At 33.2% G+C, this 14,583-nt stretch overlaps 2 protein-coding genes across 13 annotated transcripts; both read left to right on the top strand.

The window, feature by feature from the left end:
- Positions 1-1,079: 1,079 nt before the first annotated feature.
- LOC103483262 (E2F transcription factor-like E2FE) lies at positions 1,080-6,805 on the top strand. 12 transcript variants are annotated; one of them, XR_001762324.2, is made up of 13 exons: positions 1,165-1,528; positions 1,614-1,681; positions 1,777-1,829; positions 1,947-2,024; positions 2,137-2,190; positions 2,305-2,407; positions 2,638-2,714; positions 2,805-2,877; positions 2,961-3,022; positions 3,351-3,750; positions 4,532-4,622; positions 4,700-4,765; positions 4,872-5,142. XR_001762324.2 is itself a non-coding variant. In XM_008439811.3 (11 exons), the coding sequence occupies exons 1-11, from the start codon at positions 1,428-1,430 to the stop codon at positions 4,117-4,119; spliced, it is 1,146 nt and encodes a 381-aa protein (XP_008438033.1). In that variant the 5' UTR covers positions 1,080-1,427; the 3' UTR covers positions 4,120-4,358. The 12 variants fall into 12 exon arrangements, 4 of the variants coding, with proteins under 4 accessions (XP_008438033.1, XP_008438043.1, XP_008438024.1 ...); XR_007815959.1 differs by having other exon boundaries at positions 1,169-1,528; positions 2,647-2,714; XR_007815956.1 differs by lacking the exons at positions 4,700-4,765; positions 4,872-5,142 and adding an exon at positions 6,458-6,805.
- Positions 6,806-10,144: 3,339 nt separating this feature from the next.
- Positions 10,145-13,280, top strand: LOC103483254 (protein JINGUBANG). The gene has a single exon (XM_008439790.3). The coding sequence runs from the start codon at positions 11,948-11,950 to the stop codon at positions 13,100-13,102; it is 1,155 nt and encodes a 384-aa protein (XP_008438012.1). The 5' UTR covers positions 10,145-11,947; the 3' UTR covers positions 13,103-13,280.
- The last annotated feature ends 1,303 nt before the right edge of the window (positions 13,281-14,583 follow it).

Raw genomic sequence — 14,583 nt, 5'->3', positions numbered from 1 at the left:
TTGTACACTTAAACGAATTACAAAGTATATGTACAATACAAAATTGATAGGAATTTGATAAAAACCAATGCCAAAGCCATTGTCTTAAAAATATGAAGTTATTTGATGGTTAATTTGTGTATTAATTGAAGTTGAAATCATGCAAAACTTGATTATAGTTGAAATCATGATGTTTATATATATATATATATTATTTCTACTTTGTAAAAAAAAGCTGAATTGCATATGGTCGAATTTGATAAAACTTAAAATTGATGGTAGTTGGTCATATAACTTTGGCCACTAGACTTGGTCGTAGTGGTAGTCAAATTGTTGCTGCATGGCGGTCTATAGAAGCTATCGTCGAAGTATGCAATCAATGGAAGTATTGGCTAAGCCCGACAATTGTCGAACAGTGATGCCTATAGTTTTTAACAAATTAGGGAGATTTTAGCCATTAAAGGTCCCTTCATTTCATACTTTCATCTCCAGCAAATCTATTTAAATAACAAAAGAAGCATTATTATAAATAACATAAAATATGAAACTATTTACAAAATATAGAAAATTTTTAATAGAAAACTTTATTATATTTTATAAATAGTTTAAATATTTTGCCATTTTTTAAAATCTTTTATTTTTAAATTTCATTTTGAATATTCGTAAATATTTACAAACATATTGGGAAGATTCGAAGTCACACTAGTGTGGCAATATATTGAGAAAATACTTTTCAAATAAAAACTCAAAGTTTAAAACTTAATTGTTTGGAGGAATGAGTAAGTTATTATAGTTTGTATTTGAATAGCATTATAACAAAGAATAAAAAGATAATGAATGTTAAACAGTAAAAATTATAGCAAGAGATGCTTATTTTTCAACGGAAGGTGGTTATTATAATCGAGTATAATTTTGTATCTAACATAGTCCGAACTAAAAAAAAAAAAGAAAGAAGTTTTCATTTATTAATTTATTTTAATGCAAAATCAAATAAAAAATCGTAAATAAGAAATGCATTTAATTTCGGATATTATTAAGAATCCCACGAGAAAGAATATCCACGTGTACCAAAAAATGAAAGAAAGAAAATGGGATGATAATAATTCACGTAAAGGCGGAGGCGCGTAAAGATTCAACTTCCCGCTTATTCAAAAATATTCGAAAGGCCAAAATAAAAAATGAATAATCCAAATCCAACGATCCAACGCTCTCTAATTCCTTTTTCAAAAATTACGAAAAACCCTTTCCCCCGCCTAAAGTCTAAAATCTCTCATCTCTCTCTCTCTCTTCTTAATCTCAACGGTCCTCATTCACTCTCTCCCACCATCTCTCCCTCTCTTTCTCTCTACCCCATTTCTCTCTTCCCTCCAATTCCCAACCCCACTTCCCGCATTATTTCCTTCGCCCCTTTCTAGATCTGCGGCGGCGACGGTGACGGCGACTACTTCATGGCGGCTCTGCCATCCTCTTCCGCTCTACCGGATTCTTCTTCTTCCAGACATCATACTTACAGTAGAAAGCAGAAATCCCTTGGTCTTTTATGCTCAAAGTATGGTTGCTTTTACTATCGGTTTAATCGATGACTTTTTGTTTCATGATTCCGAGGTTTTGATTTGTTTTTGTGTTTTGTGTAGTTTTTTGAGCTTGTATAACCACGATGGAGTTCATTCGATTGGGCTTGACGATGCTGCATCGCGATTAGGTTTAATTCTAGTTTGAATTTGTAGTATGAAATGTTTAGTTATTTGGTATTGGTTATTTTGTCTCCTTGAAATTTGAGGGTTTTTGTGTGTACAGGTGTGGAAAGGCGGCGGATCTATGATATTGTGAATGTTTTGGAGAGCGTCGGGGTGGGGAATTTAATTTGATTTTTTTGGTTTGTTTTATGTTTAATGAAGTTATTTTGTGTTTAGTCTTATTCTGTGTAGTGCTAATTTGAGATTGTGTTTTCCCTCCTTGTTTTTTAGGTTCTATCGAGAAAGGCGAAGAATCAGTACAGCTGGAATGGGTTTGGAGCAATCCCTAAGGCTTTACAAGATCTTAAAGTAAGTTGATTTGGATTTCCTAGGGAGAAATAAAGTTGGGGCTGATTTAATTTTGCTGTTGTCTCCATTTGGGTTATGGAAATGGCGTAATCTGTTTTGAATTGTTTGATAGGAAGAGGGATTGAGGGAGAATTGCAGTGCATCTGATGGTAACGATTATGCCAAAGTAAGCTAATTTATTTTTCGTTTTTTAGTTCATATTTCCTCATTTCTTCCCAATTGTTGCATGCGTATGGGCTGGAATTTGATGTTTCCTTGTCCTGCATCTGGTCACATTTAGGTCTCGGATGATGAAGATGAGGATGAAAGATTTTCCAATCCAACTGGAAGCCAGACCTCAACTGCAGCTGTGCCGAAATCATCTTCATCGTCGTTAAAAGCTGGTATGCACTTTCCTTGTTAGTTGAATTGGGCTTAATTATCTTTGGAAGTTGTCCATCTGCCTTTTCTCAGTTTGGTTCTTTCGATTGCTTTAATTTATTCTGTGTGTTTAAGTTGGCTGTCTTCTGCCAACATTTGTATGGTTGGGGTTCAATTTCCAACTTCTAAATTTGTCGTGCTAAATAAAATTGAGTTGTCCCCCACAATGAGGTTCCCTTACACTTTCTATTAGTATCTGCAGACAATAGAAGGGAGAAGTCGTTGGCGCTCCTGACACAAAATTTTGTTAAGCTATTTATCTGCAGTCATGTGAGTGAAAAAATGAACCACCTTATCTTTCACTTTTTGTGGATGAGCCTCTGCGCGAGTTCTGTTGACTGATAGAAATTGGCCTTACAGGTGAATATGATTTCCCTTGACGAAGCTGCTAAGCTTTTATTAGGAGATGGCCACAATTCATCAATAATGAGAAGTAAGAAATCTTGAGCTTTGAAATTAATTTCAGAATGTGAACTGGGAAATGCTTGATAATAACATATTTTTTATTATTTACAGCTAAGGTAAGGCGGCTATACGACATTGCCAATGTGCTGTCTTCTATGAATCTGATTGAAAAGGTACTGCGTTACCCCATATTGACTAGGGTGTTAAGCTCTTTAAGTTTGTCATCTACATTGGGGGAGGGAGGGGGGTAAATTATATTATAAAAAGCCTACTGAATATAACAAGAACATCACTAGTGTAGACATAAGTTTTAACTTGTTTAGAAGGGGTGAGATGCTTATTTATTAATTAGACATTTCTTTATAATTGTTCTGTGAATGTCCATTAACATCTACATGATATCAATATTTTCTGTTGACATTTTCAGTAAAGTACTGGGCGATGTGTTTGGTTTTTGTTATTTTTTGGCACAAGTTTTACATTTATTGAAATTATGTGCAGACTCATACAACAGACACGAGAAAGCCTGCATTTAGGTGGTTGGGAGTGAGGGGCAAAGTCAAGAATGAGCCAACCCTTCTTCCAGAGTCCAGAAAAAGGGCATTTGGAACTGACGTAACAAATGTCAGTTATAAGAAGACTAAGGCTGAAAGTTCCGCCTATCAGGGTTTTAGTCATTCCCTCAACATCCAAAAGCTAGTGCAGTGCGAGAATTCTTCACAAGAGGATAGCCAGAACAGTCAGGATCAAGAATGTGAAAGAACTTCCAAGAGCTATCAATTTGGACCCTTTGCTCCGGTAACAGTAGCTAAAGTTGGTGTCTTGGACAATAACAATGTGAAGCGGACTCACGATTGGGAAAGTCTTTCCTCAACATTTCGTCCCCAGTATCACAATCAAGGTAAATCCCCTAATTAAGCATAGTTGAACAACGTGCTGTTTTATTTTGAAATGCCATAGTGGATTTAAATGGCCAATTCGTTGAATGTCCAAACTCCAGTCACCTTTTCATATATCTTCAGTTCTCCCATTAGTTTTCATTTTCAATTTTACTTCAGCACGCCTCTCATGCTTGATATTGTAACCTTCATTGGTCAATATTAGCTGACACGTTTGGAATTTTTAAGATGATCTTCAAACTTGATACAAACTAATATTGTGGTGTTTGTTCTTGGAATCGTCAGCCTTAAAAGAACTTTTCTCCCATTACGTGGAAGCTTGGAAATCATGGTATTCTGAAGCAGTGAAGAAACCTATACAAATTTCTTGATGTGCTTTGTTGCTTGCTCGAAATATTTAATAAGCTTATCTTGATTAAGCGTTGTTTCTACTGCAGTTCGTAAAAAAAAAAAATGAAAGCTTGGCCTTTTTCTTGGTTGCATTTCCTTAGTGCACCAACGTAGTATAAGGTCATCTTTGAAAGTGCCAAACACTTCCAATAGGTTCTTGTTTGTATTATCCTGAAAACAAGCCTAACATAGTTGTTAGTAATTTTTTTCTCTCTCTTCATTCTCACCATGTTATTTTATTGTAGTTATTTCCTTTCCCCTACATTGTTCAATGAAATGGGCGACTTCGCCTTTGTTGAAAAGCAATTTCCTGTTGGAATCAAAATGATATACATATTGGAATTTTCGTCTAGAAATCTTATTTTCTTGCTTGTCTGTTCGACAACATCCTAGGTTTCTGGATGCAATTCTTGTGAAAGTAAATGATTGCAAAGAAAACTTTCAAATCAGAGAAGTTGGCTTATCGATTCTGGATGATCTTCTGGTACTAGTTCTTTATCTATAGCTTGCTGTCTGTTTCTTCCACTTGTTTCATGCCATATAATTCCTCAAGTCCCACAGGATTCTTTTCCTTTTCATCCTGCTGAACTTTCACGGGACAATAAATTTTGAAGAAATCAAGTAGTGGTTAGTGGAATGATTCTCCTAATATCACTCATGTTAATTTGTCCATTTAAACTTTTAATCTCTTAAGGAATGTTCTGATTAGTCTAATCATCGTAAATTGGTTCAGATGGACGGTTTTAACTGAGGAAATGTTGTGGTTGAAATTAGAAATCAAATTTTGCTTCCAACTTTATAGCTCAAAATAGATTACAAGGTTTCTCTTCTCTTGCTGTAATTGTTGGGGTTGTTACTGTCATTTAATATAATATCTTGGATTTATTATCCTTTTTCAATCTGTAAAGAACGTTACTGGTGTATTTAACTCATTAAACTTAAGATGGATCGATCGAACTAAGGTAATGTTGGGATTGAATTGACAAGACAAAACAATTCTAGCATCCAATTTTCTTATGGCTTAAAATATGTTCTCTGATATAAGGTTTCTCTTCTCTCGTCAATTAAGGGGGTTTGTATTTTTATTTAACATCCTTGATTTTGTTTTGTGAGAAGGTCATTATGTTTTTGACAAATTCAATTATGTTTGAAATGGCTGTATAGATTGATCAAAACAATACGAAGCATGACGAGCAACAATCTGATCGATAACCTTCTTTCATTTTAGTAAAATTTGATGACTGGGTTGCTAATTAGATTAACCACCTCTCATGACTTATTATTAGGTGTAGGTTGTAGTAATTTGTCGTATTTCAAGCAAACATCACCTTCTCGATCGATCCTAATTTCTAAGATGTCCTTCATTTCAATGTTGGCCCTAACCTAGTCCCTTTCTTTCAAATCATTTAATGCCTCAATGATGTTCCTTTCATTTCGCACATTTCTTTATTATGACATTCCAATATTTTAAAAACAAATTTTTGATTTTATTTAGATATGGATGTTTGATAGTAAACTACATGAGCATCTACATTAGATTAAATTACAAAAGTTCCCATTTTTCTTAAATTGCAATACTATAAAACTTTCAAAACTACTGTTAAATTCTGTTAAGATTTTAGGACATAAATTAAGATCTTAAACAATGCGTTGCTAACTTGAAATGGAAATTAAAATTGCGGTAACCAATTTTACAAATATCTTATTATATGTCAAAAGTTCGAATGGACGTAGTAATTTAAAAAATTAAATAGTTGTAAGAATTTAAAATAACTATCCTACCTTCAAACATTATAACTTCTTTACGCATTTACTATTGATGTTTTGTTGTTGAAATTTAGTAGATATATGTATTTTTACCCCTAAAAAATGTGTAATTATGAAGTTAACTATTGACAAAGAGAGAAAGAGACCTTCAAATGAGAGTCATTTGATTTAATTTTATTTCATGACAGTGAAAGTGAGAGTAATTGCGAAAAACAATTATTTTGAATTTTTGGTACGAAAAAGAAAATTTCGCGGTCGTTTTCTTCTTCTTCTTCTTCCTCTTCATTTCCATGTGGAGTGTTTCATTTTCGACTACAGATCGAGTAAAATTTGAAGTAAAATTTCACCAATTTCCATGTGAGTTTCTCTGTTTGTTGATGCTTACAAATTGTACTCATTCATTTTTCTGTTTATAATCAAACATGTCCTCTGCATTCATAGAACCTAATAATCGCGAGAAAGAACAGAGTAGTTCAAATTCCTTTTTGGTTAAATTCGAACCGATTCCAATTTCTTATCCCTTTCTTCTTCTTCTTCTTCTTCAATTCGCAGCTTGTGAGATGAAAAATCTGACAAGAAATCGAAGGATTTGATGTAAATTTTGATTAAAGGTGGCTGACTACATCGCCACTGTCATGTATGGGACCAACATTCAGAATTTGGATAGGGATTCCAAGCTGTAACCAATTGAGCATTGTCTGGTAATCAAATCTGAACTAAAAACCCCATTATTTCCATATCGCATTTAAAAGAAAAATTCAGACCATCTCATCATTTATATTTTATCAGCATTTTGTTATCTTGGAAAACATTTCTTTAGCTTTGTTTATTCATATTACTGAAAAATTATAATAACGTCCATGCTGTTAGCAAATGGCTGATGTCTGCAATTTTTGTCAATTGGATAAATTTAGTCAAAAACTTGTTAGCAAATTGGGGATATAGTGTTGAATTAGGGTTTTTTTAGTGCAATTAGGTCTGTAAGCTTGTTGTTGGTGGGGTTGTGGCCAATATTGATGATGTGAGGTTTTTTTCTTACTATCTTCCCACTATAATTCATTCACTATTTTTCAGGGTCTAGTGGTAATCACTACCTACTTTTGCTTTGGAAAGTGTATGAATAGTTCTATGCCACTCACACTGTGATAGAGCTTCAATTTTAGTTTTAAACTTTCGAACTGTTTAGTTTGTCAAACAATTCTTTGTTTTTTTTTCTTCTATAATAACTTTTTACAAGCACAGTGATTATATAACTGGTGAAGGTTAGTGTTCTTGTATAGATTCAAACTACTATTCACAAATCCTTTATTTTAGGATACCAAAACCATATGTTATGGATGTCATTGCAACCTCACATGAATTAAAAGTCGAGAAGATCATTGATATATAAACAAGGAAATTAACCCCATTGGTATGATGTCTTTTAGCTAGAGTTCAAAAGCAAAAGTATACAAGCTCAAGTCCAAGATGAACAATATCATACCTTTATAAAAATGTGGGGACTCGTTATCCTTATACATATTCAAATATATAATCAGGAAATTATTGGATATATTATACTTATTATGTGAGAGTTAGATGCTTAGATATATGCAACCAAGAAGATAGAATGGTTGACTATTTTGGTTATGTATCATGAAAGTATCATATACAGGGTTTTATGAGTCTGTAAAATTAGTTGAAAGGGAAAATGAGCTAAAAAGTATTGAAATGGAATTTAAAAGAGCAGATCTGGTGGTATGTCAATATCCTAAATATTTTTGTGTCGTACTTTCCCATAATTTCCTAGGTTTAAAGATGCATTCCTGAAAGGATCAAATTACCTATATATATGTTCAAATCTATTCATGATGGATCTGTTTGAAAAGATGCGGAAGAAACATTTGATAAAATGTCAATAATTGACCCAACAAACACCATATATCTTATTTGGACAGTCTAGATCTTTTAAATTAATTTAATATAAATGTATATATTTTAGTTAGTACCTTTCTTTTGCCGGTGAAAATTTCTAATATTATAGATCTGTATCTGAATTCTTGCCGTACCTTAGAAGTCTGCAGTGCAACTGTTAGGTGAGAAAAACTGAACCCTTGACGGGCAGTGAAGGGATCAAAGTTGATGTAATCTAGGATTTGTTTACGTGGACATAGTATATTACTATATTTTGGTAGTTGTATATCTTTTAAATATATATTTTTTAATCGTAGTGAAGTTTTCTTCTCTACTTGTTACTTTTCCGGTAAGAATTTTCTAGTATGGTTTATATTATTTGCAATTTCCCCGGTTTTATCTTTGTTGAATATTAATTTTCAACAGAGAATTCCAATAGTTTACCGTGGAGATCCATGAAAATTTAGGGACTTGAACCTTTATTTCCATCTTTTTTTTAAAAAAAAAGAAAGTTTAATCATCCATAGACTGTAGAGCGTTCAATAAAGAAAGCAAGATCAGAACACGCCTAGACTCGACCTGCTGACCCCAATGACATGAGCTAAACTATTTGAAAAGTATGACCATTGTGCTAGTCTGTGTATACCATAGCAACAACCACCCTTGCCCAAGAGATTGAGCAACAAGGACCAAGGACTAAGGACCGTGCAATCCTCAATGGAGATTGTTTATGATTTTGTATCAAAGTTGGTAAACAAACAAATAGGTGTTCAATGAACAACAAAGATTACTCCGGTTCGTGAAATACTTTTCTTTTGGGATCAATAATACTGACTTCAATGAAAGTAAAAGTGCATACTACAACCACTTAAACGTTGTAGTCAATCACTAAAATGAAAGTCAAGAAGAATGGAAGGGGAGGGGGTGAAACAACCTAACCCTTGGAACATACTACAACCTCAAGTCAATCTTTTTTTTCATTTAAGTTTAGTATATTGGATGAAAAGAAAGTTGAAAGTAGTAAAAAGACTCGTAATTCAAAACACAATGTAGAGAAGGAAACTAGGGTGGGTTAAAAGTCTCGTAATCTTTTGAGTATCAAGATGGCTAATAAACTAATTACAACAACTTTACTAAGTTAACGAGGAAATGAGTACAACCCCAAAAGAGGGAAGCTCAACAAATGTTAGTTGGAATGTCTTAACATCTCATTAAGAACATACAAACATCCTTCCTTAGTTATATCTATTCTCTTCTAGCTCCCTTAGCTTTTACTCCTAGATCTTAAACTCATCGTAAAGAAAGATTCGCATTCTCTTTTTTATTTTTATTATTAGTAATCCTTTAGGACGACGAATCCATAAGATCTGGAGATGTTATTTAACCTTTAATTGAACTTTCTTCTAGTTTTGTCATAGCATGGTCTAGTAATAAAAATTAGTTATCCTACTAAACAAAAACCTTAACCTAATGTTGACTTAAAGCATAGGAAATGAAGCTAAAACCTATCTACAAAATGAAAACCTTGAAAAGAAGCATTAATGATAGGCACTCAAGGAGAAGGAAGAAATCAAGAGGAGCCAAGCAAAATGATAGATTACTCTAGGAGAAGAGGAGCCAAACACTTGGCAGAAAATGAAGGGTTCAAACTCAAAGAAAAGAATGGGAGTGTCCTTTTGCAGACACACAGAGAGCAGGTGTTCAAAAAAGGATCTTCGTACCAAATACATCTAACAAATTTCCCATTCAGTGGAGCACTTAAGAGGGCAGCTGAAAAAGGCCAAAATGCAATCTCTTGGAAAGTTACAAGCCTTGACCCATGTGCTTTCCTCTATTCCCATCCTCTTCCTCTCTATTATTTATCTCTCTTCTTCCTTTTTATGTAAAACATATTACCACTGTCTCAAAATTATATCCAACTTTTTACCATGTTCCTCTTTTTTTAACTTTTCCTCTCACCTTTTTGCCTAATCTTACTAACTTTACCATCCCCTTTTGCCCCATATTGGAGTAGGATGGATGTTTCCTTTATTGGGGCACTGAGAAAGTTTTAAACTTAAGGCTCGAAAAGGATATTTCTTTTCTCTAACAAGAATCTCTAATAATTTTTTTTGGAGCAAATTGCAAATATCATATTCGAAGTATGATGCTAGTTGCATTCATACTCTCAAGTTTTTTTATTGTACAAATCAGACCTCAAACTTCTACAAGTGTTAAAATTAGATCTTCAAACTTACAATAGTTCTGAGAAATTGAATCCCCAAATGATAACAGTTGAACCCAACCCTCCAACTAATACATTTTGTTACAATTTCTATATTTAAATTTTGAAGGTTTAATTTGAACGCTTTTATAAATTTGAGGGTTTAACATTTTTTTTGTAATGAAAATGTGAGGGTTAATTGCACCTACAATCTTATTTAGGAGTTTTTTTTTTTGGCAATTCATCCCTTTGTTTTTACCCTATGAACCTTTCCTACCACTTTCATTAGTTGATATACCCCTCACCATTTAAGCCAAAGTCAAGACTTTTGGGATAGGCATCTCTTATTTCATGAATTAGTCAATATTGTTGGACTAGAGTCAAGATTCTAGGATTAAGTTCATTATGCCCGTCTAGAAAATTAGGAAAAGAAAAAACTAAAGCAAGATTAAAATATCATTCTATCAGTTTTCTTAGACCAAGTCCAAATTTTCAAATCACAAATACTTGTGATATTCTTTCCCCCTCAATTTTTTTTCATGTTATTCTTGTTCAAATGTGTATGTCATCAACTACCAAATTTCATCCTGAAATAGGAAGGTTTAATTTTTCACTGAACGAATCAACAAACAAATTTTCTTATTTACTTTCAGTAACAAAAAAAATACAGTGATTTATACCTTCAAGATTGCCCTAACTTTATGTTGAATTCACCAATTCATTTATGAATTCAACAGATCTTTTCAAATCTTGGGAGAAACTAGCTTCTCTAAATGAAAAGGAACACGATTTCAAAGAACATGATTTTAACGAAATATGTTTTTTATTTTAAAAATTAAAGCAAAATTAGGGGAACTTTCAGGGGAGGAGCGGGCATCTTTTGAGAGAAAAACTTTTAAATAATCTCAATGATTTCACAAACACTTGCATTTTAGCCTTTTAGGGCTGGCAACTTATAAAGATATGTTCCAAAAAAGCATATGCTACATATGTACATTAATTTAGACTATACCCTATGGTTTTTTTTTCTTCTTTTAATAATATTATTATCAATTTTACTTTAGTGGGTGGCCAAGTAAAGAATCATCCCCAAATCCTACCAGAAATGACATCAAAACATTTGTGAGAGAAATATCTCTTTCAGGTCCAAACCTTTTCTTTCTCCTTCATTTCCTCTCCAAATTTTTTGATTGGATGTGGAATATTAATGCCTCTTTGCAAACCAAATATTACCAGTGTAAAGAGAAAACCACCCCAAATAAATAAATAATTCTTTTAAAAAAACCCCAATCAGATATAGATCCTGATTTACATTGAGTTGTCTTCCACTTTTAAGGAGAGCACAAAAACAGAAAAGAACAAAAGATATAGCCACTTAATCTGAGATTAAAGACCAAAATTTTCCTAGGATAAGTCTTGATTAATTGTATTTATAATTTAAAGTAAAGAGTGGGTTGTCCGTTTTCTGGAAGCTGATTTTTGGTTCGTTCATGGAGAGGGGCCCGAGCAAACCGTCACTGTCAATTATTGAACCAAAAACAAAACCCCATTAGTTCGTTTTCTCAGCCAAAATGGATTAAACCTATCTTAGATTTCATGTTTTTTGTTCAATATTTGGTCGTCCATTTGTTGGTAGAGAGATAAAACATCTGAATGGGATGATGTCAAATTTGAAGATGGTGAATCTGTATTATGTAACAGTGAAAGCGCAAGCTCTGCTGTAGCTTCTATGCATGGCGGATAGAAAGAAAATCTAGAAATAGAAGTCAATTAAAGGCTGTTTAGAACCATTTCTTACGTTTTATGTTCTCCAAAATTATACAGAGAAAAAAACCTAAGTGGGCCATTTCTTGTCTCTCCCACTTTTTGCCAACAGAAAGAAAAAAAAATCATCTATAAAAAGTTCCCCCAAGTCATCATCTGCCTTGAACAATCACTGCTTCCAAATGGGAATTATGGAATACCATCAAACTTTTCATAATTCTGATACATATTTTGATCAATCTTACTCTTCTTCTTCTTCTTCTTCTTCTTCTTCGTCTTCTTCATGTCAAACTACTTTCAAAGGCCATTCTTCTTACATCTCTTCTCTAACTCTCGCCGGAAAGTTCCTCTACTCTGGTTCCTCCGACAGAGAAATCCGATCATGGAGACGTAACTTATCGCAAAATTGTGAAGAAAATCAGGAAGAATTTCAAAACAATATGGTTACAGCCGGACATGGTGCAGTGAAATCTCTTGTGGTTTCATCTGATAAACTTTACAGTGCTCATCAAGACCATAAAATTCGTGTCTGGAAAATCTCTAATGATTTCGACCACCATCAAAAGTACACTCGCTTAGCCACTCTCCCGACGCTCGGCGATCGGACGGCCAAGCTTTTGACTCCCAATAATCAGGTCCAAATCCGACGGCACAAGAAATGCACATGGGTTCATCATGTTGATACGGTTTCAGCTCTTGCTCTGTCAAACGATGAGTCACTTCTCTATTCCGTCTCGTGGGATCGGACCCTCAAAATCTGGCGGACTTCCGATTTCAAATGCTTGGAATCCGTCGCCGGAGCTCACGATGATGCAATAAACGCCGTCGCTCTCGCCGGAGACGGTGACGTATACACTGGATCAACGGACAAGAGGATTAAAGTGTGGAGGAAAAACCCAGATGGGAAAAGACATTTTTTGGTCCAAACACTTGAAAAACACAGCTCGGGAATTAATGCCTTGGCTCTCACCGACGATGGGTCGGTTTTATTTTCTGGCGCCTGTGACAGATCGGTTTTGGTTTGGGAGAAGGAGGAAGGAGGTGGGTTAATGGAGTTGGTGGGTGTGTTGAGAGGCCATTCGAAGGCGATATTGTGTTTGGCTGTGGTGTTGGATTTTATCTGTAGTGGTTCGGCGGACAAGACGATCAGAATTTGGAAGAAGGCTGTGGCCGGAAATTATGTGTGTTTGAGGGTTTTGGAAGGGCATAACGGTCCCGTCAAGTGTTTGGCGGCGGCGGTTGATCGGTTCAACCAAAACGACAGGTCGTTTATGGTTTATAGTGGTGGTTTGGACTGTGATATTAAGGCTTGGCAGATTTCTGTTCCTCTTGTTTAGATTGATTACTTTTTTTCTGAGGGATTTGTGTATATATTATTAAAGACTAAAGAGTTTTGGATTTCAGTTCCCCTTTGGTGTTTTTAGAAACCGTTGCTTGATGTGCAAGTGAGTGATGCCAAATTGGAGGAGATTTGCCTTTGGATCATCTAATATGAAGAAGATTAGTTATTAGTTACGACTTTGTGCTCAAAAAAGAATAGTATTATTATAAATTATGCTCGGAAAAGAAGATTAGTTATTAGTTTATGGTTCGAATTTACTACTAAAATATTTAGGTAGCTGTACAAAGATATGAGTAGCTCAATATGCATCTAAATCTTTTTCTATATAAAAATATAGAATAAATTGAGATTTTCAGAATTTAGTTCTTGTGATTTGATAAAATACTCAAAATTGTAGACGCAGTTTATGAATCTTTTATCAAATTATATTAACCAAATTCTAATTGTAAACTACATAGAATAAATTCTAACTTTTACAAAATTTACAATTTAATCTAATATATAATATGTTTGAAGTAGTAACTATTGTTTAGATCTTAGAAATAACAAAGGGCAACGACTAAACCAAAATCATCTCAAGGATCTAATGTTTGAATTGTCAATCTAATTTGGATCAATTGATCAAATATTTTAGTTTCTTTTTATTAAGAGGAGATAGCTTGTTTCTTTGTTCCTATATAATTATATATGAAAACATATAAGTTTAGTTTTAAATTTAAGATTATTTGACTTGTATCTAATAAGTGTTTAAATTTATAGCAAATTCGTATCTAATTAGTCACAACTTTTTAATTTTTTTCTTTTTAGATATTTTTGAGCGACTTACATTTATTAAATCATGTACTTATTAAATCAATTTTTTGTATAACAGATCCTAACCTTTTTTTTTATTATTATTTTTTATCTTTTATAAAAAGCATTATATATAAACTAAAGCAAATGAAAAGGAGTTCGAAAAGTTAAAAATTTATTTAATCCACTTAAAAAGTTCAGAGAATAGTTATACAATTTATCATGTAGTATTGTGTCTTTGTGGAACAAATATTGAATTGAAATAAAAAGAATGGTTTCACAAAAATATATATATATATATTATATTTTTTCTTTATTGGATATTATCTTGTGGCCTTTTCTTTTCTCCCTATCAATTGATTTTGATAAGACAATAGAATGAAATAAAGTTTGATAAATGGTAATCACTTTTATGTCTTACAAATAAGCAAAAGCTTAAATTATGAAACTATTAACTTTTGGTACTGACTTTAGGCAGCTGTGAACCTGATTGCAAGTTTGATATTGGATGTATTGTCTGAATCCATGGTTAGCATCTAACATTGTTGTATTATTTAACGAAAGTTTAGACTACTCGACAAGCCAAAAACTACATCAAAAAATGTTTGTCTTACAATTTTAACGATTTTAAATTTAAATTTATAAATTACTAAACTTTGAGAGTATTTTTCTTATCAATCAAAT

Source organism: Cucumis melo, chromosome 12 (genome assembly GCF_025177605.1).
Source record: "Cucumis melo cultivar AY chromosome 12, USDA_Cmelo_AY_1.0, whole genome shotgun sequence".
NCBI lineage: Eukaryota > Viridiplantae > Streptophyta > Magnoliopsida > Cucurbitales > Cucurbitaceae > Cucumis > Cucumis melo.
This window is presented reverse-complemented; position numbering and strand designations above follow the sequence as displayed.

Excerpts from the sequence above, each read along its gene's own strand:
- LOC103483262 (XM_008439802.3), top strand. The coding sequence starts at position 1,428 with ATGGCGGCTCTGCCATCCTCTTCCGCTCTACCGGATTCTTCTTCTTCC. Across the intron at positions 2,025-2,136 it reads AGGCTTTACAAGATCTTAAA|GAAGAGGGATTGAGGGAGAA; the intron begins GTAAGTTGATTT and ends ATTGTTTGATAG. Across the intron at positions 3,751-4,033 it reads TCCCCAGTATCACAATCAAG|CCTTAAAAGAACTTTTCTCC; the intron begins GTAAATCCCCTA and ends TGGAATCGTCAG.
- LOC103483254 (XM_008439790.3), top strand. The coding sequence starts at position 11,948 with ATGGGAATTATGGAATACCATCAAACTTTTCATAATTCTGATACATAT.